We start from the raw sequence: 22,782 nt of genomic DNA, 5'->3' as shown, positions 1-22,782 counted from the left end.
TGGTTTCCTTCCAACTTGGTCTTTTTTCAGTGAAATTAGCATGGAACTGTTGCGGCAAAGGAGGATATCCCTTGTGGATTCTCTGTTATGGAACCCGATTCTACCACTGAAGTTATCATTTTTTCCTTGGCGTTTGGTGCATAATTTTCTTCCACTGGATGTTACTTTACGTTCACGAGGCCTAAGCATTCCTTCCATTTGTGATTGTTGTCGTGCTACAGAGGAAACAACTTTGCATTTATTTTTAGGGGGGCCAGTTGCAAAGGAAGTATGAAGAAGGTTCTTGAGCAGATTTGGATTTTTGTTACGTAGGTGCACGAGCTTGAAAGCATTGTTTGTCCCTTGATTTTCTCAAATCACAGAGCATCAAAGGATCATATTCATGTTTTCATATCAGTAGTGGTCTGTTGGTCTCTATGATTGGTAAGGAATCACAGCCGTTTTTGAAATGTAAGTTGGGGCATGGACAACATAGTATGGCAGGTTGATCGATTATTAGAATAGTTTGGAATTTCTGGCCGATTAAGTAGCTCCCACTTTAGAGGTGATTCGGATTGTTATTTGGTGCGATATGTTTTGTCAAATCCAAAGAAGTTATCATGTTGTGCTGTAGTCTGAGAAAAACCACCTCATGGTTCGTTGAAACTTAATTCAGATGCTCGAGTTAGTATGACCGGATTATTTACCATGTAGTTTGAGATTTGTCTGTTGACCCTGATATAACTTCCAGATTATGTCAATAGCTTTAAGTAGCTCCCGATGACATTACTTCGTTCAGTCCTGTTCAATTTCGTTATTCCAAACACACAAAGACAAATGCTTTGTTCAGTTTCTAACGGATAAAATGAGAGAGAGGCACTAGGAGTGCCATACTCTGTGAGTTATCAAAGTTTCTACATTAGCAAAGTGAAATAACAAGATCTCAAATGACACAACTGATCAGTGATAGAACTTCTGGTAACAGATACAATAATATGTGTAAATAGATTATCCTGTGTTTAAATGTTATAGCTAAGACTTCGTTTTCTTGGAATTGGCACAGGCTTCTTAAATCAAGGCCTGTTGCAATGGAATGTACCCAGTTTGATTGTTTGTAATGGCAAAACCACTTTCTTGTGGTATGGCATCCTAAGGGGCCTCATGTACTGCCAAATTCTGGTCTTGAAGACTCATTACTTGTTGCCTAGTTTAAATGGAGGTTACACAGTAGATTGTGCCATAAGTGAGCTTGTTCAAACTTATTCTAAAGTGCCCTGGTTTAAAGTAGTCTGGGGTAAGCATAAAGCCTTGCTTTTAGAGAACGTTTATCTGACTATATACCATGGTTCGCCAACCCGGCCGAGTCATAACCCGAACAGTCCCTACCGTTCCGATACTGATACCCGAAATGCCGATTATACCATATCCAATTTGAATCGCTCCAAATCAGTCAATATTGGCCGAGTTAGACCGTGTAGAAGGATACCGGCCAAATTCTCGAATTCGACTTAGATATGAACCGGTCAAATCATAAACAACAACAAGAACAGAGAGAGTCGGCCACCCATGCATTCTTGTTTTCTTTTTTAGTCACAAAGACAAGATTTAGGGGAAAGGGAGGATAAGGAGAGAAACATACCGTCAATTTCTGTGTGTCTTTTACAGAGTGGGAAGGAGAAAACAGAGAGAAAGGAAAAGGGAAAAGAAAGAACGAGGGTCACAGCAGTATCTGGAGTTATTTGGAGAAGCGAGCTGAAGGGGTTCTTCAATTTCTTCATCGCCTGGCTATGAAGGGAGGGGAGGAGAAAAACAGAGGGTGATGGCAGAGAGGGAGGGAGACAACAGAGGGAAAGGGAAAGCGAAAGAAAGAATGAAGGTGACTGCTGAACATCACATTTGGAGCTGAAGGGGTCTTCAATTTCTTCATCATCTGTACCGGGCAAAGGGGTCTTCAATCTGGCTGTGAATGAGGAGAAAAAGGGCGAAAGGGAAATTGAAAAAAAAAATGAAGAAAGGGACAGCTAAATCTGAGAGGAACAACACTAGTTGTAATGATCGTTTACTCTCTTTGGCTGCTGAAGAAGTGGAAAGACGGGGTTACTGAGTTGGATTCTGCATCATCTGTTCCTACACCTTGGTATGTCTTTTTTCTCTTGTCCTTTCTCATTTATGGGTCTCTGCTTTGTAGAAAAGCTGGAAAGATTAAAAAAGGACAATTGTATAGTGCAAAAATGCTGTTGTTGCATGTTTTGTCTTGGAAGTAACATGCAATTAACGTATTATGCAAAAAGAAGTTGGGCTTTTGTACCGGACCCAGAGATAGGGAAAAAAATAGAAGGAAAAATTGGAAGCACCTAAAGTCCAAGTTTGGCCCAAGTAATTAAGTGAAAATGCTTGTTTCTTTATGTCTTTGCATTTCATAATATTATTTGATAAGTATTTGTTTCTTTTATTTTATTGATCTAAATACCGTTATTTCCTTTGTGTACAAAGATTTATTTTGTATTATGTAAGATATGATGATTTTATTCTTATATATAATTTTTTATCTCATATAAAATAGAGCATTTGATTCTAAAATCATTTATTGCTAATGCTATACGCCCTTATGGTAATGATAGCATTATTTCATTTAATAATCAGTAACCATATATGATAATGTAGGTATTTAGTAAATTTAGTTTGATAATTGTATTTTTAACCGTATTTTCTATTTTTAATAATTTTTTCAGATTTTTTGAAAATTTTTATATACTATAATGTGCGTATCACCCGATATTCAATCGATATGCCGCGACGAATGTGGAACAACCGAGACCGTGACGCGACCGCGACCCGTGATGGCGAACCATGCTATATACAGGTTACTTTTCTGGGAAATAGAGGTCGGTCCCTTGTGTAAGAAAAATGTGTTGCTATGCTCCAGAAACTCTCTTACCTTATGTTTGGGAGTTGGTGCAGAAGTGTTGCTTGATGTGTGGGAATCAGCAAATGCAATGGATGATTCAGAAATGTTCTCATAATTCGCTTGTTATTGCTGTTCAAAGGGTAACTTTTGCAGCCCGAGTGTACAGATTGTGGCATTACAGGAGCTTTAGTATCTTTAAAAACCTTGTATAGCATCATAACTAATGTTGTGGTTGATTGCATTATGAAAAAGGTGGCTGGATGGATACGGTTGAAGGCATCTCAGGAGGCTCTCAACCTTCGTGCAGAGTTAAATCCTGCTAGTTTTTGTATAGAATACTGCCTCTGAAGCCTCTTGATGATTTTGTAAGCAGTAGCTGCTTAGCTATGAATTAGCTGCTTTATGAATTAGCTATGAATAGCACGATTAATCATTAACACCTAACTGAAATAGCACTATCAAACATTAACACCCAAAAAATTCGGAAAAAAAATTGAACACCCAAAAAAAAATGAAAAAAAATCGACTAAAACTGAAAATAAAATCACGAAATCAGATGAAAGAGAACAATTAATTAATAAAAATTGAAAAATTTTAACTCAAATGACATCAAACGAAACATCACTACAGTCCATAGAAACCATTAAAAGAAATTACAATTTAGAAATTTAGTACCTTAGAAAACTATGTTATGGAAAATATATATACGGACAAAGCACACATGAAATATTACTAATTTTCTATAAGTACAAACATATATGAATGATCGATCTAGATTTAGCTATCTATATATATATATCCATCACTTTCGAAACAGCCAAAGAAAATAATTTTCATCCAACATTAACATGATTAAACTGCAGTTAATTACGTCAAAATTCAAGAATGTAATCTACAAATTAAGCATCTCTATGCAGAGCAGCCCTATTACAACCGCACCAAAACAAAGTACAATTGTGAATCCTTCTTGAATGACCATAGCTGCACTGGTGTTTCTGGTTTCAATCCATTCCTCTTCACAACCTCATTCCAGCCACTCACCAACACGTACACTTCAGAGTTCCCCATATACCACTTTTTCAACTTGATTCCTGATTGAGCAAGTGATGGCTCAATTAAGAGGGCGTCAATTTCTTGCTGTTTGTTATCAATGTTGAATCTCCTCCTCTCTTCTTCTGTCAAGAACCCGTGATTCAGAACCTGTTTTACCGGAATCTACAATCTTTGAAGCCCAGTGTTCACGTCTGAAGACGACAATTTCTTTTCAATCACCAAAACAGGTTCCCCTGTTGCCCCCAGTTCCTTTACGTACTTCTTCAACTCCAGTGGAAGTTGTTCCCGCTGGTTCTGTTCTGACGGAAGAGAACAAATATCGCCTGTTTTCTGCTTCGTCACTCGATCAGGAATATCGATCATTACAACTAGTTTCTTCTTAAAAGTAATCTTCGTCTTGCTTTGCCCAGTAGATTCCTGTGTGGCCGCTGATTTTTCGTTCAAGAATGGTTCTTGATCGAGAAGCTGATGATCATCAAGAATGGGCAAACTGATTTTGGTATCTCTTGCCAATTGAACCATTCTTTTACCTCTATTCTCCCAATTTTTCCCTTTTTTTCAGTCAATGTGCGAAATCCCGAAAGATCATCGGCGGAACCATTCCTGGTTCTGCGTAGATTATCGTGATTCTGGGAACTGATTCCAGTAGTTCTTGCCAAAAGAACTTCCTTTTTACCCTAATTCACAATGGATTTGTAATGAAGTAGGGATATAAAGGAGTAAATGCGTGAAGTGGCAACAAAGGAAAGCGCAATCAAGCAGAGAGGAAAGAAGAGAAGACGCGGATTGAAGAATTCAGACAGCAAGTGGGCACGAAGTAAATAAAGGCGTGATAACAAAAAGGGAGAAGGCGCCAGGAGACCGCAAAGGCGCGAGCAAGAAAGCACGCTCATTCTGGGTTCACGTCCTTCTTGCTGCAAGTGGACAGGAGAATCTAGAAGATTCACTCACACGCAATTTCTATGTCGTTAGCTAGTGGGCAAGTTAGTTAGGATAGATTACTATAAATATTACGATCATGCAATTGTTATTGGTAGAGAAAATTCCTGAATTGTAATCAGAAGGAGAATATCCTTTCTGTTATCCTTTCCTTAAGTTCTTCCTGCATTCTTTCTCATCTTCTTCTTTTCCCGCCAATTTCTTTTTCTGTAAGCAAGTTGAAGTTGTTCAATAAAAGTTCAATTGTTCCGGGAATTCATTCAGCTTGAGTATAATTCGTGTTCTTATCATTTGAGTACATTTCAGATACATTCCTCACCAAACACCATTTTTAGGTTCTGTACCACAACAGTGGTATCAGAGCTGTGTTGCGAGCCATAGGGATGACAAAAAACCAGGATGAAAATCTGAGAAGAGAGGTCGTGGAATTAGGGAGTGTGGTCAGGACCTTTACCAACAAAAGTGAGGGAGTAGAACAGGCCATGAGGACAATGGAGTTTAGACAGGATGCTACTGAAAAGCTACTGAAAGGATTGGATCAGAAATATGAGGGCCTGATGAACATGATGGCTCAGTTGGTGGCCAAGATCAGTGACCAGGGAAAGGAACCAGAAGGCAGTAGCAGCTCAAAAAAGGAAGATCGATCAAATGAATCCAGGATGGAGCCACCAAAAGAAGCAGGTAGTAGGAGAGAGACCAGAGTCCATGGTAGATTGCCAAAAATGGATCTGCCAATTTTTGATGGAGACAATCCAAGGGAGTGGATCAGGAAGGCTAACAAGTATTTCAAACTACATGAGATAGAGGAGGATTTGAGGGCTGAGGTTGCTGAACTCTATTTCAGAGACAGAGCAGACATCTGGTTCCATGGAGTTTTTTATGGAAGGGAGGCTATTCCCTGGTTAGAATTATCCACTGCTCTATGCATCAGATTTGGAGAGGGAAGTCCAGAAGAGGCCATCGAAGAATTCAATAAGCTGGTGCAGGCAGGATCTGTGGCTGAATACTTGGAGAAATTCGAGATGCTCAAAGCCCTGGTAATGCCTTCTCTGCCTCACTTGTCTGATTCATATTATAAGGCATGTTTTATGAGTGGACTGAAAGAGGAAATAGTCAATATGGTGAAAATATCTAAACCTGAAACCTTAGCTGTTGCCATTGAAATAGCAAAACTCCAAGAAAAGAACCTCAAAGCAATCCAAAAAATGCAGAAACCTGTCAATACCAGTTTCAATAGCCAAAAAATCTACAGCAAAACTACACCCCACACCAAATGGAACCAAAAGTACCCCAAACACACCAACAAACCCCCTGATCAGCACACTTCCAACCAGAACCTATTTAAAAAAATAACCGCCACAGAATACAATCACAGGAGGGAAAAGGGGCTATGTTATAGATGTGCAGAACCTTATACCTTGGGGCATGTTTGCAAACAAGCCCATGCACATTTACTGTTGGCTGATGAGGATGAAGACATGGAGAAGGGTAGGGAACCAGAAGAGGAAGTTTTCTGTGACTGCATTAATGGAGGTCTGGCAGGGGAACACATAGAAGTATCAATTCATGCCCTGGCAGGAGGAGCAAGGCACAAAACGATAAGGCTGAGGGGTCATGTTAAGGGAAGGCAAGTCACTGCACTAATTGATAGTGGCAGTACCCATTGCTTCTTGGATGAGCAGCTGGCAAAGGAGTTGAAACTGTGTACACAGGGGCCAACTTTAATAGTCAATGTGGCTAATGGTGAGAAGGTGGACTCCAAGGGACTAGATAAGCCTATGCAGTGGGAGATGCAGGGGCATCAGTTCCAACATATCTTCAACACCTTGAGGTTGGGGGGATGTGACATGATACTGGGGGTGGATTGGTTGGCCAAACACAGCCCTATAGAGTTCAATTTCATGGAACTCAGTATGAAGATCCTCAAGGGGAAGCAAGAAATAATACTGATAGGGGATGACAGCAGCACCAAGTTGGAGATACTCAAAGGAGGCAGGCTAGCAAAATGGCTAAGGAAGCAGGAATATGGGGTAGTAGCACAACTGGTGACAGTGGGGAAGGAGGAAAGACCAGGACAGATACCCATTGAAATCAACTATGTGCTAGATCAATACAAGGACGTCTTTGAAGAACCAAAAGGAATGCCTCCAACAAGGAGCCATGATCACCAGATTGTCCTCAAGGAGGGAGCCAGGCCCTTCCAGGTGAGACCATACAGGTGCCCCTACGTGCAGAAGTCAGAAATTGAGAAATTGGTGAAGGAAATGCTGGAGCTGGGCATCATACAACCCAGCAGCAGCCCATTTGCTTCCCCAGTGCTACTGGTTAAGAAAAAAGATGGGACATGGAGGTTCTGTGTAGACTACAGGTAGTTGAATGAGCTGACAGTGAAGAACAAATTCCCCATGCCCCTGATTGAAGAGTTAATAGATGAACTGCATGGGGCCAAGTATTTCACAAAAATAGATCTGAGGGCAGGATACTTTCAAATCAGGGTCAAAGTGGAAGACATACCAAAAACAGCTTTCAGGACTCATCAAGGACTCTATGAATTCAAGGTCATGCCATTTGGCTTAACCAATGCACCTGCAACCTTCCAGAGCCTGATGAATCAGGTCTTCCAGGAACAGATGAGGAAACATGTGTTGGTGTTCTTTGATGACATTCTGGTCTACAGCCCCACACTGGAGACACATGTGAAGCATGTGACTGAGGTAATGAGTATTCTGAGGCAACACCAGTTATTTGCCAAAATGAGTAAATGTTCTTTTGCTCAGCTACAGGTGGAATATTTAGGACACATCATATCAGCAGAGGGAGTACAGGCTGACCCTGAGAAGATAGAAGGCATGAAAAACTGGACGAGACCAACCAACATCAAGCAGCTAAGGGGATATTTGGGCCTAACAGGGTACTATAGGAGGTTTGTCAAAGGGTATGGGGCTATAGCCAGACCCCTGACAGACCTGCTCAAGAAGGACAACTTCCACTGGAGTGAAGACACAGAGCAGGCTTTCCAGCAACTGAAAGAGGCCATGTGTAGCACCCCAGTTCTAGCAGTACCTGACTTCACCCAGCCATTCATTATTGAGACTGATGCATGCTACACTGGTATAGGAGCTGTGTTAATGCAGAATAGAAGACCTATCTCCTACCTCAGTCAAGCTCTGGGATAGAAAAACATGGGGTTATCAATCTACGAAAAAGAACTACTAGCCTTGGTGACAGCTGTGACCAAATGGAGACACTACTTAGAAGGACACCATTTCATCATACATACTGACCATCAAAGCCTGAAGTATCTCCTGGAGCAGAGGATCACTACCCCACTCCAACAGAAATGGCTCACTAAATTGTTGGGGTTGAGCTACGAGATCCATTACAAAAAAGGTAAGGATAACCTGGCTGCTGATGCACTGTCTAGACAGGGCAGGGAAGAAATAGGGGAGTGCACAGCTATATCATGTGCAGTGCCAACCTGGGTACAGGAGGTGATAGAGAGTTACAAGGGGGATGAATGGACTCAGAAGACCATAGCTCTGGTGTTATTAACCCCCACACTAGCACCTGACTACTCATACCAGGATGGCATTCTCAGGTTCAAGAAGAGGCTAGTAGTAGGGGGACAAGGTGATACCAGGAGGAAGTTAATCACTGCACTACACGATTCCCAAGTTGGAGGACACTCAGGCATTCAGGCCAGCTACATGAGGGCAAAACAGCTATTTTATTGGCCAGGAATGTACCAGGAAATCAAGAAGGCAGTCCTAGAATGTGATACCTGCAGAAAATGTAAAGATGAACATGTGGCTTACCCAGGATTGCTGCAGCCACTTCCTATTCCCCAGCACTCATGGAGCCACATTTCTATGGATTTTGTTGAAGGACTACCCCAATCAGAAGGAAGGAATACTATTATGGTGGTGGTAGATAGGTTTACCAAGTATGCACACTTTATCAGTTTATCCCATCCTTTTGATGCTCCAAAAGTGGCCAGACTCTTCATTGACTACATCAGTAAACTACATGGCATTCCCCAAAGCATGCTCTCAGACAGAGACAGGATTTTTGTCAGTAAATTCTGGGAAGAACTATTCAGTTCATTGGGGGCCAAATTGAACTACAGCACAGCTTATCACCCTCAGACTGATGGCCAGACTGAGAGGGTGAACCAGGTGCTCGAAATATACCTCAGGTGCTTGACTCATTTGGAACCAAAAAAGTGGAATCAGTGGTTATCTCTGGCAGAATGGTGGTACAACACTTCTCACCACACTGCCATCCAGATGACTCCTTTTGAGGCTCTATATGGTCTAGCCCCTCCCCAATTGGCTCTGGGACCTTACCTGCAATCCAGGGTAGCTGCAGTAGGAGAATACCTCAGAGAGAGGCAACAAATGGATAACATGCTGAAACAGAATTTGAAGCAGGCTCAGGAGAGAATGAAAAGGTATGCTGATGAGAAGAGGAGTGAACGAGAATTTAGTAAAGGAGATTGGGTGTATCTACGGTTGCAACCCTACAGACAGAGCTCTGTGGCCCTGAGAGGGAACACCAAGTTATCAGCAAGGTACTTTGGCCCTTACAAAGTGGAGGAAAGAATAGGAAATGTAGCTTATAGACTGGAACTGCCAAGCTCTTCAAAGGTACACCCTGTCTTCCATGTGTCGTTGCTCAAAAGAAAGGTGGGAGACAAGATCACCCCCACCCTCCATTTACCAGAAACAAATGAAAAGGGTCATTGGAGAGTGGAGCCTATTGCCATACTGGATAGGAAAATGGTGAAGAAAAAAAATGCAGCTGCCACTCAGTGGCTAGTCCACTGGTGGGGTACGGACCCTGCAGAAGCTACATGGGAGGATGCTGAGGAGATCGAAAGACAATTCCCTACCTTCCAACCTTGAGGTCAAGGTTTGCTGTGGAGGGGAAGGTATTGTAATGAAGTAGGGATATAAAGGAGTAAAGGCGTGAAGTGGCAACAAAGGAAAGCGCGATCAAGCAGAGAGGAAAGAAGAGAAGACGCGGATTGAAGAATTCAGACAGCAAGTGGGCACGAAGTAAATAAAGGCGTGATAACAAAAAGGGAGAAGGCGCCAGGAGACCGCAAAGGCGCGAGCAAGAAAGCACGCTCATTCTGGGTTCACGTCCTTCTTGCTGCAAATGGACAGGAGAATCTAGAAGATTCACTCACACGCAATTTCTATGTCGTTAGCTAGTGGGCAAGTTAGTTAGGATAGATTACTATAAATATTACGATCATGCAATTGTTATTGGTAGAGAAAATTCCTGAATTGTAATCAGAAGGAGAATATCCTTTCTGTTATCCTTTCCTTAAGTTCTTCCTGCATTCTTTCTCATCTTCTTCTTTTCCCGCCAATTTCTTTTTCTGTAAGCAAGTTGAAGTTGTTCAATAAAAGTTCAATTGTTCCGGGAATTCATTCAGCTTGAGTATAATTCGTGTTCTTATCATTTGAGTACATTTCAGATACATTCCTCACCAAACACCATTTTTAGGTTCTGTACCACAACAGGATTTCTTGAAAGGTACTGTTTTTTCAATCACGGGACAAAATATCTGCTCATCTTGAGCAGAATCGAACTTTGATCTTTGAGGATACTTGCTCTTTCGAGGGCGTCGGCGGAAATTCAGAACCGCCATTCTTGATCTTCCCTTCCACCAACTTAGATGCTAGAACTACGATTTCTTCCTATTAATGATTACTTAAAACTAACAATGAAAAGAAATAATTGAAGAAAACCTAAAACGGAACTGGAATGATGAAGCCCAGTGATCAGAAATCTCTGTCTCTCGTCTTCTTCTCAAGAACAACTGCTGCTGATGTTGAAAAGAAAACTAGGTTTAAGGATTCCTACGAAGAAATGGTTTTTGGGTTTTTGGATTTATTAATAAAAATGGTTTTAGACTGACCCTTGAGGATTAATGTTTTCTATTTCTGAATAATTGGAAGAGAATGAAAATTTGCAAGAACATATCTTTTTCTGTATTTATGTTGAAATTGTTTAAGTAATAGTACTTGATGTTCAATGCCTAAAGGTAATTTGTTGCATGTATTAATATTTTGAGAACTATATTTAGAAAATGTAACCATTTTTCATTCCATTTTCTCCCAGAGCAAATTTAAAACTGAAACCCGGAAACCTCTTAAGATTATGGGATAATTTAAAAAACCTCCCTTGAGGTTTGTGACAATATGATTTGATACCCCTAACTTTTGAAAAATCTCACATATTTCCCTTGTTTTTCAACTCTTTATGACTTTATCAACCCATTTCAAAAGATATGATTTAAAAACTCATTTTGGAAGTGATAAAACATTTTTATTCCAAAAATATGCAGACCTTTAGTTTTCTTAACAAACTAAGTTAAATCCTTAAGAATTACAGTATATTAATGCGGTCAAAAGATCTTTTATAATTTGGAAGTCGTTGGTCTGGACAAGAAATGCAAAAGAAAAATTTGTTATAATTAGAAAAAAAATATTTTGCACCTTGAGAATACCTCGGACAAGTTTCTGAATATATTGTTTAAAATTGTGGATGGATTGTAATACTAGAAGCCAATAGTAATTAAATAATATCAGCAAATTGTTTATTATGAAATGATTATTTTATCCACATCATCAAATTAGTATTTACTTATTGTGCTTTGAAGTATCCAACTAGCAATTAAGGATGACAGTGGGGCAGTTTTAGGACCTCTGTCATCAAATTACTCCCCCTATCCCCAACCCTGACCTAACCTCGGCATAGTCTCGCCCTGCTCCACTCTCCCCATGAGTGGCAGTTTCATTTTTTTCCCCAAAGTCTCTTGTCTCAATTTACTATCACTAATTCTAATAATACAGTTACTACTACTGCTACTGCCACCAATTGCCTATTGTGTAATCTCCCCTAATTTACTATCAGGAATAATTTCACAAAACTTCCCTAAAGTTTGCCTTAATATCACTTAGCATTTTCATGGTTTCAAAAATCTCTCTTACCTTCCCTTGATTGACATGTTTCCTAGCATTATCACTTCTTGTGCATTAAAAATTAATAGAAGAGGAGAGATAATAGTTTACTTTCATTTGTGCCCTTTTATTGTCAATTATATAAGCATTAGAGCAGCAATTAAGACCAAAATATGGATAATAGGCAAAAGATAAATTGGGAAAGATATAAGTGCAATAAAGAGAAGTTGCAACAGATAAGTAATTTTATAATCGTGTAATGTCTAATACTCAAAATCTAGGATTATAAAAGTGACAAGAGAACAAAATAAAAAGTACAAGTTTAGTGGCCAAAGGAGTAACCTAAAGAGGAAATTAGTAAAATATGTTGCATTTTACATTAGAAGGCACTCTTATAATTTACCAACATCATTTAGTACAAAGAATCGATATTATGGTTATAATAGAAGTACGACAATCAGGATTTGAGAAAGTGAAAGAAATCCATATAGGCTATATTCGCTTCTAATGTCCATTTAATGTGCTTCTGATGTATTGATAGGATGTGAAATTGTCATTTAATTTATAATTATTTTCCCTTTTATTCTAGCCAAATATTGTATTAATTGATCGATTCTACTTATATTTGATATTTGGTGCCAATTGTAGGAAGGTGGAGCAAAAAGTAATAAAAGAGATGATTTTTCAAGAGTTTCCCAATTCAAGATGGAGTCCACGTGGATTATTGGCGAAAGATTAGGAAATTACCATTTTTCTTAGATATTTTTATTTAGGAAACAATTGGCATTATTCTTGGAGTTTCCTTTTTCAATTAGAATTCTAGTCTCGGTTGACCAAGGAAGAAACTGAATTGGTAGTACTTATAGTAGAGGAAGCTGGATCCCGCATGATGGATACTTAGAGGGGAGCCGCAGGGCTCTTTCTCTTAGTCTTTTGTTTTCTCTAGTATTTCTCTTATCAAAGACTTATGCCGCTGGCTTTGGAAAAATGGTGTGAATTGTTTCAATTGGCCATGAGCAACTAAGTTTCTTTTCTAGTCAAGGGTTAATTTGAAAATGTGGTTCCAAACATCTATGAGATCGAATTATTTTACTTATTTCTTTTATTCATTGGTATTTGTACATTTTCTGATTTAACTTCTTATGATTGTTTTGTTATTCGAATGTCAAGGGGTCCAATATTCGAATTAACCTAATAATCTACTTTCAGATTAACCGATTAAATCCGTAATTGTTTGATTGGTTAGTACCAGTGGTGACTAGCGTGATTGGTCTCATGTTAGGGAAACATATGATCTAATTTAAAAAAACCCTCGTACCGTGTTTGCTAGTTAGGGTTGGATTTTTCTAATTCTTAATGCAATTGAGGAATTAAATCCTATGGTAGTACCTGGGGTTATTTCTTGATTAGGAAAATAGTTAACTGTCATACCTTGGCTATCGAAAAAGTAAGGCAAAGTTGGTTGTTTATTGCGTGTAAGACAACTATAATCAATCTATTAATGAATAAATGAATTATCTTTGCATCGATGATCAGTTGAATGGATCGTGTCTGAAAAGTTGCACCTTTGGTTAGAGTCGTATCTATTGTTGATTAATTCCAGTTTATTTTCCTAAGTTGCTTATATTTAGTTAATTAGTTATTTTTATATCTTTATAAAAATCCCCCATACTCCGGACTTTGGAAGAAACAAATTATCCCAAGTTCTTGTGGATTCGACCCTACTCACCGCTATATACAAAATTTATATTTTTGTTGAGTAGATTTTTATTATTGCACAGGCTTGACACCTGTCATGTATTATGTAATAGTAGGATTAGAAGTTCTGTGCTTTTTATTGCTGCAAAACAAGTCACCATTATAAATAATAGTTTTGTTAATCGTTGTTCTGATTTTTCTTTTTTACTTTCCAAATTCATTTCTTTTGGCGTGAATTTTAGTTAATCAATTAGAGGTTTCCAGTAGGATCATATTGTCAATTTACCACCCAAGATGGAGACATCTTATCTTGTCAATCTGACAAAGGGATGTAAGGGAGATTTTTGAAACTACAAAGGGTGCTAAATAATATTAAGGCAAACTTTAGGAGAGATTTGTGAAATTATCCCTTACTACTATTATTGGAGAAATGGAACTTCCCCTACTGCCATACTATTTATTCAACTACTACAAATAATACTATTAGTATCAATAATAGTCTAGCTTTACATGCTATACAAATGCAATATAAATGCCGTGTAAAACTTTTTAATTGCAATTGCAAATAACTAATTAAGAGTTCTATTTGAAGGAGGAGGGATGCGTTGGGTGATATAGGGAAAGGGAATATAAGTGAGAAGTTTTGGGTTTGAAACCTCCTAGTTACACTAAAAAAAAAAAGAAATAGAAATTAAGAGTTCTATTCTAATTAGAACTAAATTATAATCGGTATTTTGACTTGTGTACTCGCATGGTGCTTTTTTAATGCAAGCATGAGTAATTTAAGAAAAGATAAAACAACATTCTTACAAATTTGTGAATATCTATGATAGAAAATTAATATATCTAAATGTTCAAGTACCATATTAATCTTTCAAAACTTCAATGCACACATTTTCTTAATATAGTATTACTAATTAAATATGCAAGGTATACAAAAAGATTGATAGATATTCCTTGTAATTAACTATTAGATATTTATATGATTTAAAACGTAAAACTATATATTTGCACTAAACTAAATTCTAAACATGCAAAAATATATTTTCTTCATGAAGGAATATTAACTTTCTAGCAACATTAATGACATAATAATTAAAATAAAAATAATTAAAGTTAGTATATATGGATTAAAGAAATTAAAGTGAATTTATAAATACAGATATACTTTATTAGTTGAGACAGGAAAACCATAATAAAATTTAATTCAAAATTAGTAAAAAGAGACACAAATTATGATAAAAATTAGTTAGAGAAGAATTGGATACAAAAATAGGTAAAACCCAACTGTCCACATAATTTATTAATTCTTTTCAATTAGGCATGTCATCTTTTATTTCATTTATTAAATGATACATGGGATGACGAGATGAGGTTATTCTCTCCCATCCCCCACCCTACTTAAAGCAAGGGCCGAATAATGTCCCCTCTACCATTTCCAGAGGAAAAAAAAATGTGAAGAACGCCCCCACCCCTGCCCCCGACCTATTACTCCCTTTGGCTGTACAGACACTCGCCTTCGGGGTTATTCCTAATCACAAGCTAATATGGTCCAATTATTCTAGGCCTTTAATCTAAAAAGGGTTTCAATATGGTCCTCCAAATTGAGCAAAATGTTAATAATGTGGCTTTTGGCTCCAATTCCATCCAAATTCTGGCTCTTGAGCAAGACGATTTTAGCTATGTTTTCAAACTCGGACCGGACCGGCTGGTTGGACCGGGAACCGGCTAGATGTCCTGTCCGAGTGTTTCTAAAAACCCGTTTGTTTAAAACTCGGTCAAACCCGGTCAAAAGTCGGGTTGGACCGGAAACCAATCAAACCGGTGAGAACTAGAGTTTTTCATTTTTTGCTCCTTTTCACTCCAACCTGGAACCCATCTTTCTCGTTTGACAAGTCGCTTAAAACTTGCATACCATCTTCCTCCTTTGAACAAGATCCCTTCATATCTAATCTTAAATGCATTTATTGAACAAGATCTAATCACACATGTATCAAAAAGGTGAAAAAGAAATAAAATAGTAAAAAAACAAAGAGTTCAAAAAGAGAGAAGTTTAAAAAAAATAAGATAAAATTTTTATATTTTGTGAGTTTGAGGAGAAAAGATTAGCACCATGAAATCTGGAACGGAAAACGGAAAAAGAAAAAAAAAAAAAAGAAAGAGCCGGAAGAAGAAGAAGTTGCAGGGGAAGAAAGAACAGAGGCAGGACAAGAATAGATGAAAGTGATGGCAACGTGATTGCTTTAGGCTTAGATTCAAAGATGAAATATGAGAAAATTTCAGTTTGGGCTCAAAGTTTTAACAAATTTATGTTTTGACCTCTAAAGTATCTCAAAGTTGTTGACGTACTTAGAAATATTTTACAGATTATAGATAGTCCTAAATTTTAGTGTTTTATTTCAAATAAATCTCCAAAATTAATTATAAACTATGAAATAAACATTAAATCATATGAACTATTAGTTGATTATTCTATGTTATTTGTATTTTCTTGTTAAATAAATTTGAAACATCAAACATCTACTAATATACTTTACTTGATATTAACCTATGGTTGGACATTTTACATAATATTTTAATTTTAATTAAATTATATTAATGACTTCATGTGACGCCCCCACTTCTCCCTAAGGCGAATCAAAAGGTATCCGCGGGACGCTTGCCTAGCTCTCGCCAGGACTCAAGCAATTCCATTTAAACTTATTGCCGGATCACACCATACGAGTCAATAACTTAGATACAATAAATGCGGAAGCGTTCAAGTTTAATAAAAGTCATCCGATATCCAACCCGCACATCGGGTGTTCAACAACCATCATACTCCAAAAGTTATATTCGGATTCCAAAATACAACCCAAAAGCCAAGACAAAGTCAAAAGTAATAGAAACCCTAAACAAAAGCGTAGCAGGAAGGTTTCTTCGATACCTCGCCAAGTTCAATCCTGTTAAGGAAAACAAATCTACAGGGTGAGCAAAAACGCTCGTGAGGCCAAGAGCATACATACAAGCACATTGCTCAAATAACAATCTCAATTTATAAGTCAAGCAATCATATTTTAGTAATTAACAATTTACTGGAAATATAACCAGAAACAATTCAAGGATACTGGAGCCCTCAGGAGCTATATTCCACTTGCACATTCAATAACCTCCACGAATTGACACTCCGTCAATCGGGTAGGTTTAGTCCGTAGAACTCCACTTAACCTGTCCCCTTTCACCTTACATACCCCTGTATCGGGCCCGCCTGTCATTTGTTTGTGGCGATACTACTCGAGTATGCCAAGCAAGACCTCTCACTAGGTCAAGCTTATATATCTCATGGCTCGCCAAGATTCCCGACCAAGCCCATGCCGGCTCGAGTCCAAGGTCGGTCAATGAGATTTGGGCGTCCCCATGTGCACTTGTGTGTCGAGGAGATTCACTCCAACGACGTAGGCAACTATAGCATACCATTACATTTCATTCATTCATTCAATACATTTCAATCATTCATTCAATGCATTTCAATCATTCATTCAATACATTTCAACCATTAATATTTCATTTCTAATGAGAACGAGTGTGGTAAAGTACACACTCGACTCCACTTTCAAGATTTCCAATCATTAATAACAATTAAACATGTAACAAGTTTACATACACCTGACACTCACCAAATATTAGGTGTAAGTAAGGTCAAGGAAAGTTCAAGCGTCCACCGTGGGATCCTCTTGAAGGTTCTCTTGTGCGCCTGAGCAAATAATAGTGAATTATCATCCAAATCCCAAATATCGAGGAATAATTCGTTCACTAGTATTAATCTAGGGGATTCCGTGAAAATGAACCTCAATTACTCGTAAATCGAGGTTCGAGAGGGGTTTGATAACATTCAAAAGTATTTAAGTCTTTATCTAGGAAATCGGGGATAAAACGTTTAGATAATATCAAAAGAATAAAGGGTTCTTGAAAAACTCTATTTCCTTGAAAGTTGGAAAATTTCAGTTTTGTTATGAATTTTTGAAAAATCGTAACTCACTTGGCATAAGTCAAGAATTGGAAAACTTTATACCGTTGGAACCTCTTAGAAAGTACTACAAGTTCCTAGAAGACACTTTTCCATGAATCGAAGTGGAAAGTGCTCAAAAATGAGCTTAAAGTTGCTGTTCCAAATCACCCAGGATTGAGCCGGGGTTGGTTTTTCACTAACTTTGAAAATTCGGGAGAATTCACTCGTTGCAAACCAGATCTTGAAATTTATAGCTCAATTAGAGGTGCAAGTAAGGTTTAGGGTAGAACAAGCGGATCGAGAATCGGAGTTTCGAGCACTAAGATATGGTAGCTCAAAGTTGGGTAAATTTTAAGACTGTTAACAAATTTCCAGATTTGGTTCCGATTTTGGACCTTTAGTTAAGTGTCGAAACGGACTTGGATTGATACCAAATTTTGCAGTATAATACTCCTATATGAAGGGTATCTCTCTATCAACTTTCGTGGAAAAATACCTTCGGGAAGGTGGTTAACCAATCAACCAAAGTTTGAAATTACTAAGGCCAAACTGCCTTTAGCTCTCTTTCTCTCCGTTTCCAAACATTCGGCTAAGGAAAACCTCCAAGCATGGTTCATTTGTGCAAGAAAAGTCTAAGGAGTATACATGGTACATTTGGTAGGTGTTTAGCACCAAGAAATTCATTTGGTAAGGCCACAACAAGTCTCACATCTAATCTGTCCAAATCTAAGGTTTTCAAGAACAAGGCAGTCACCGTATTTTGATCATAACTCACTCAATTTAACTTGGATTTGGACATGGTTGATACTGTTAGAAAATACATTCATAGGGCTAAAATTTCACAGAAGAAATCGTTATAAGTTTCAGCATGCAACTGGCTCGAAATTAAGCCTAGAGTTGCAGCATCATCAAATCATTTCGGCAGAACGGAGAAACAGGGCAGCTGAATTCAGAAGAGTGGTGCGGTTCACACACATGGAACCAGAACGTTCATTATATACCGTTGGAAATATGGGTATGTCTAGTTTCAAATGCCGCTAACGACACTTGATTTCGACGTCGGAGTACGGAGTTATGGATGAAATACGAACACTGGTCTGGTTACGACGGCAACCGTTTCCAGATTACCAGCTTTGGGAAATAAATTTTTTTGATCAACCAAAACTCAACATTTTTCACTGAAAATTTGTACACAACTTCTACAACATGTAAAAAACACAATCAAGCCATTAAATCCTCAAATTTCTGCATTAAAGTGGCCGAACAAAGCAGGGGCAAAATGGTCAGATTTGACCTTTGCACCCAACGTGAGTTTCCAGCAAATTTTCCTTCAACAAACCACTAACTTAAACACTAATCCGACATTATAAACATCATCAAGTACAAAATCAGCAGCAACCCAAGAGTGGGAATTCATAGAGCCCACTTTTCCAATTTCTCCAACATCAACCACAACCCATATGCAAATTCAAGCTTATAAGTGTAATTTAACTTCCATAGGACAAGTTTAAGGTATTAGATCATTACCTACTTTGATGGTTGGTCAAGACAGAAGTTTCGGCCCTTTTGAAGCTTGAAGAAAACCGTGGATAGCTCCTTCCTTTTGCAGCTAAATGGACTTCCCAAGTGTTGAGGTAGATGTAGTTGAATTTTTTTGAGAGTTTGGTAGATTGAGTAAGATTTGTAGAGGGAATGTTGAAAGTTTTGGTTATTTCTTTGCAGCTGCTAGCCGTCCAAGGAGCTTGAAGAAAGGAAATGGTTTGCTGATCCTTTGGCGTATAAGGAACGCTACTCGTGTAATATTTTAAGTACGTAAAAATCAATTGCAACTAGTGCGCCTACGCGCGCGTTTTGTGTTCGATTTCTCTTAAGTTTGTTGCACTAGTGCACTAAACCTCTAGGGCACTTACATTCATATAAATATTATTCATTCTTAATTGTCCCAAAATAATTGTCCAAAGTCCCTCGATTAAGCGCGCACGTGAAAACACGTATTTCCAATTTGGGCGCAATAAAATGAAACCTTCGAGAAATTCTTAGAACAATCGTACTACCAACTATCACTTGAGTTTTTAAACCTAAAATTGCCTATTTTAGGACCATTGTATATATCTCAAATTTTTGAGCTTATTGCACTCCCAATTGGCTAAAGTGTTTAGACATGTTCTCACTTTTTCTTTTTTTTTTTTTTCTAATCAAGCTTTTAAGAAAATAATTTTTTTGAAATGAGACACTTTAAAAATATAACGAAACTATAAAACCATGTACTTAGGTCTAATAAGGCTAGAAAATATTATTCATGGCAAAAATTCAAATAAATAATTAATTTAGCCAAAATTAGGGATTTTAAGAATAATAGAATTTTCGAGTCCTCACACATCATGCTGACATCATTCGGTTTTTGACACCGGTCGAACAAGGTTGAACCCATTGACCCCTGACTCCTAAGCTCTATCGAATCTTTGTCCGGTTTGAGTTTCAAAATATAGGATTTTAGAGATGTGCCAAAACTATGCTTTGATTTGTTTTGTTCCTTTTTGATTTGTTAATTATTGTTTAGGTAGTGTTGATTACAATCTTGGTCTTTTTATGTGATAAGTTTCAAAACTTTGTAATAAAGAGCGTGGATGGCTCCATAAAAACAATATAAAATTATAATTGATAATGTCTTGGGGTTAATTTTGTTATTTAAGTTGTTAAAGATTTTAGGTTATTGGTGTTTATGTCATTTCAACCAAAGGTGGATTTTCTGGAGCATTTTTTTAGAGTGCTGAAATGACTTACTTTCATTTTTCCCCCTTATGAAGGACGGCAACAATAGCAGCCACTTTTTTCATTTTCATGCTATTAAAACTTGATTGATGCAAATATATCATGGCCTCATTTGGTAGATCTTTTTTCTTTTTAATTTTAGTTTTTTTTAGCTAATTAGTTAAGGGAATGGGATTACCTGCTTTAAACATTAAGTACTAATACGCAGTTCTTTTGCAGGACTCCATAGTTTTATCAAGTTTTGAAACCCCGCCTGCACCACTTGGTTGGGCTGGTTGAACCATCGATCGGGCTACTAGGCGAGCTGGGTTATGCCTCCAATTTAAAGGGGTTAAAAAACCGCCCTGTTTTGTGAAAATCAGTTAGCCTAGATGGTTTGATCATTGGACCGTTGAACCGAATAGTTTTCATTAAACCGGCCGATTCGTTGCTCAACTTTAATTACGTAAAAAAAATTAAATTTGATCAACTAATTTCATTCAATGACATTCCAAACTTAAACCTTACCAATTACCCATGCATTATTATCTCTAATTAGTCAGGCAATAGCAATTATTATCTTATTTCTACTCATTCTCTCTCTCTCTCTCTCTCTCATAATGATATCGAAACTCTTGTCTAACATTTATTCCATATAGTACGCTAATTATGGTAACTTTTTAGCGCATTTCATTTGTTTGTCATATCCTTCTATTTATTTTTATTCCAATCTTATAAACTACTTATCATATAATTTAGGAAAATTAAAAATGCAAAAAATTAGAGATGTAGATAATAATGCTATTCTATAATTTCTTTTACCTTTTACTTGTAAAAGTTATTCTTGAATTTCAAACAAGTAATACATAAAAGATTAGAATAAGGGCTGAAGTGATTCTTCTTAACATTATTATTGAAGTTTCTACAAATATTTGCATATATTTATGATGTCATGGGTTAATAATAATTTGCCCAGTGATTGATTCAATGACTTTTGATCCAATCATTTTTCCTGGTCAATGAAAGGTCTGGGTTTCAAAACCTTGAGTTTTATGAGTCCTAATAACAACAATGCGCATGAATATACAATTGAAGGGATGAAATAGTTACACATACTATATGTGGTGGGAGGAGGAGAGAATAAATAACTCAACTCTCATAATAATAACAACTTTATGAATATTTTAATCTAACGAAGAAAGTTACACCCCAATAAACAGTTGATAAACACCTAATGAGATCTCTGGATACTTTTTGACTTTCCATAAGAACTTAGCAATTGGAGATTTCGGTTTCTAAGTACAAGTGGCAGATAATTAATGATGCCAAATATATAATAACATAAGGTTATCATCTAGTTCAAAAAGGCTACCTGTATTTCACATTATAAGAGCTTCATACAACTTTTACTGGTTAAAAACAATTTGGAGTACAGGTCTGAACTATTTTTAAGACAATTCACGCGCAAATCTTGAAGCCTCCAACAAGTTAATTTTGAATTGTGTTGTCCAAATTTGGCAGTAAAAATTTTACAAAGTTGTGCACATTTAGATGTCATGGACAGCAATCAGTCAATATTTGGAAACAATTATGTTATGTAAGGGCAAACATACACGAATGATCGTTCCAGATTTAGCTATATATATCCATCCCTTTCTTAACAACCAAAGAAAATAATTTTCATACTACATTAACATGTCATGGAAAATTTAGTACCTTAGAAATTACATCTTAGAAATTTAGTACCTTAGAAAACTATGTTATGGAAAATATATACACGGACAAAGCACACGCGAAATATTACTAGTCTTATATAAGTACAAACATATATGAATGATCGATCGAGATTTAGCTATCTATATATATATATATCCATCACTTGCGAAACAGCCAAAGAAAATAATTTTCATCCGACATTAACATGATTAAACTGCAGTTAATTACGTCAAAATTCAAGATTGTAATTTACAAATTAAGCATCGCTATGCAGAGCAGCCCCACTGCAACCGCACCAAAACAAAGTACAATTGTGAATCCTTCTTGAATGACCAGAGCTGCACTGGTGTTTCTGGTTTCAATCCATTCCTCTTCACAACCTCATTCCAGCCACTCACCAACACGTACACTTCAGAGTTCCCCATATACCACTTTTTGAACTTGATTCTGTTGGAATGTATGCCCTAAAACAATGTATTTGTTTTTATTTTATACATTCCTAAATTATATGTTTTGTATTTTAATAACTTCTTATTTATCTGTTAAATATTAGATATAACTGATAAAGTCCTTAGAATGTTTACTAATGTGATGGTAGTCACAAGAGTTGATGACTATGAGATATCAATCGCTTTTATAGTAATATTCTTAAAATTCCCTAGTTATAGTACTAATGAAATAGGACATCTTTAGTACGGTAAAACTAGTACACAGTTAGCCTCTAATTAATGTAATTAGTGGTTGTTCTCATCAACTATGGTATGATGATACCTAGG

The 22,782-nt window shown here is 37.2% G+C and overlaps 3 protein-coding genes across 3 annotated transcripts; 2 read left to right on the top strand and 1 right to left on the bottom strand.

Moving 5' to 3' along the window:
* Window positions 1-3,814: 3,814 nt before the first annotated feature.
* LOC140016005 (putative B3 domain-containing protein At1g05615) lies at window positions 3,815-4,462 on the bottom strand. The gene is made up of 2 exons (XM_072068853.1): window positions 4,160-4,462; window positions 3,815-4,102 (listed from the first exon to the last, which is right to left on the bottom strand). The coding sequence occupies exons 1-2, from the start codon at window positions 4,460-4,462 to the stop codon at window positions 3,815-3,817; spliced, it is 591 nt and encodes a 196-aa protein (XP_071924954.1).
* An 800-nt stretch (window positions 4,463-5,262) lies between these two features.
* Window positions 5,263-7,251, top strand: LOC113690995 (uncharacterized). The gene has a single exon (XM_072068849.1). It carries the CDS (start codon window positions 5,263-5,265, stop codon window positions 7,249-7,251), a length of 1,989 nt encoding a protein of 662 aa, XP_071924950.1.
* A 33-nt stretch (window positions 7,252-7,284) lies between these two features.
* Window positions 7,285-8,055, top strand: LOC113690986 (uncharacterized mitochondrial protein AtMg00860-like). Its single transcript, XM_072068846.1, has one exon. It carries the CDS (start codon window positions 7,285-7,287, stop codon window positions 8,053-8,055), a length of 771 nt encoding a protein of 256 aa, XP_071924947.1.
* The last annotated feature ends 14,727 nt before the right edge of the window (window positions 8,056-22,782 follow it).

This window comes from Coffea arabica, chromosome 1e (assembly GCF_036785885.1).
Source record: "Coffea arabica cultivar ET-39 chromosome 1e, Coffea Arabica ET-39 HiFi, whole genome shotgun sequence".
NCBI classification, from domain to species: domain Eukaryota; kingdom Viridiplantae; phylum Streptophyta; class Magnoliopsida; order Gentianales; family Rubiaceae; genus Coffea; species Coffea arabica.
The sequence above is the reverse complement of the archived record's forward strand: the minus strand, read 5'-3'. Positions and strand labels throughout refer to the sequence as shown.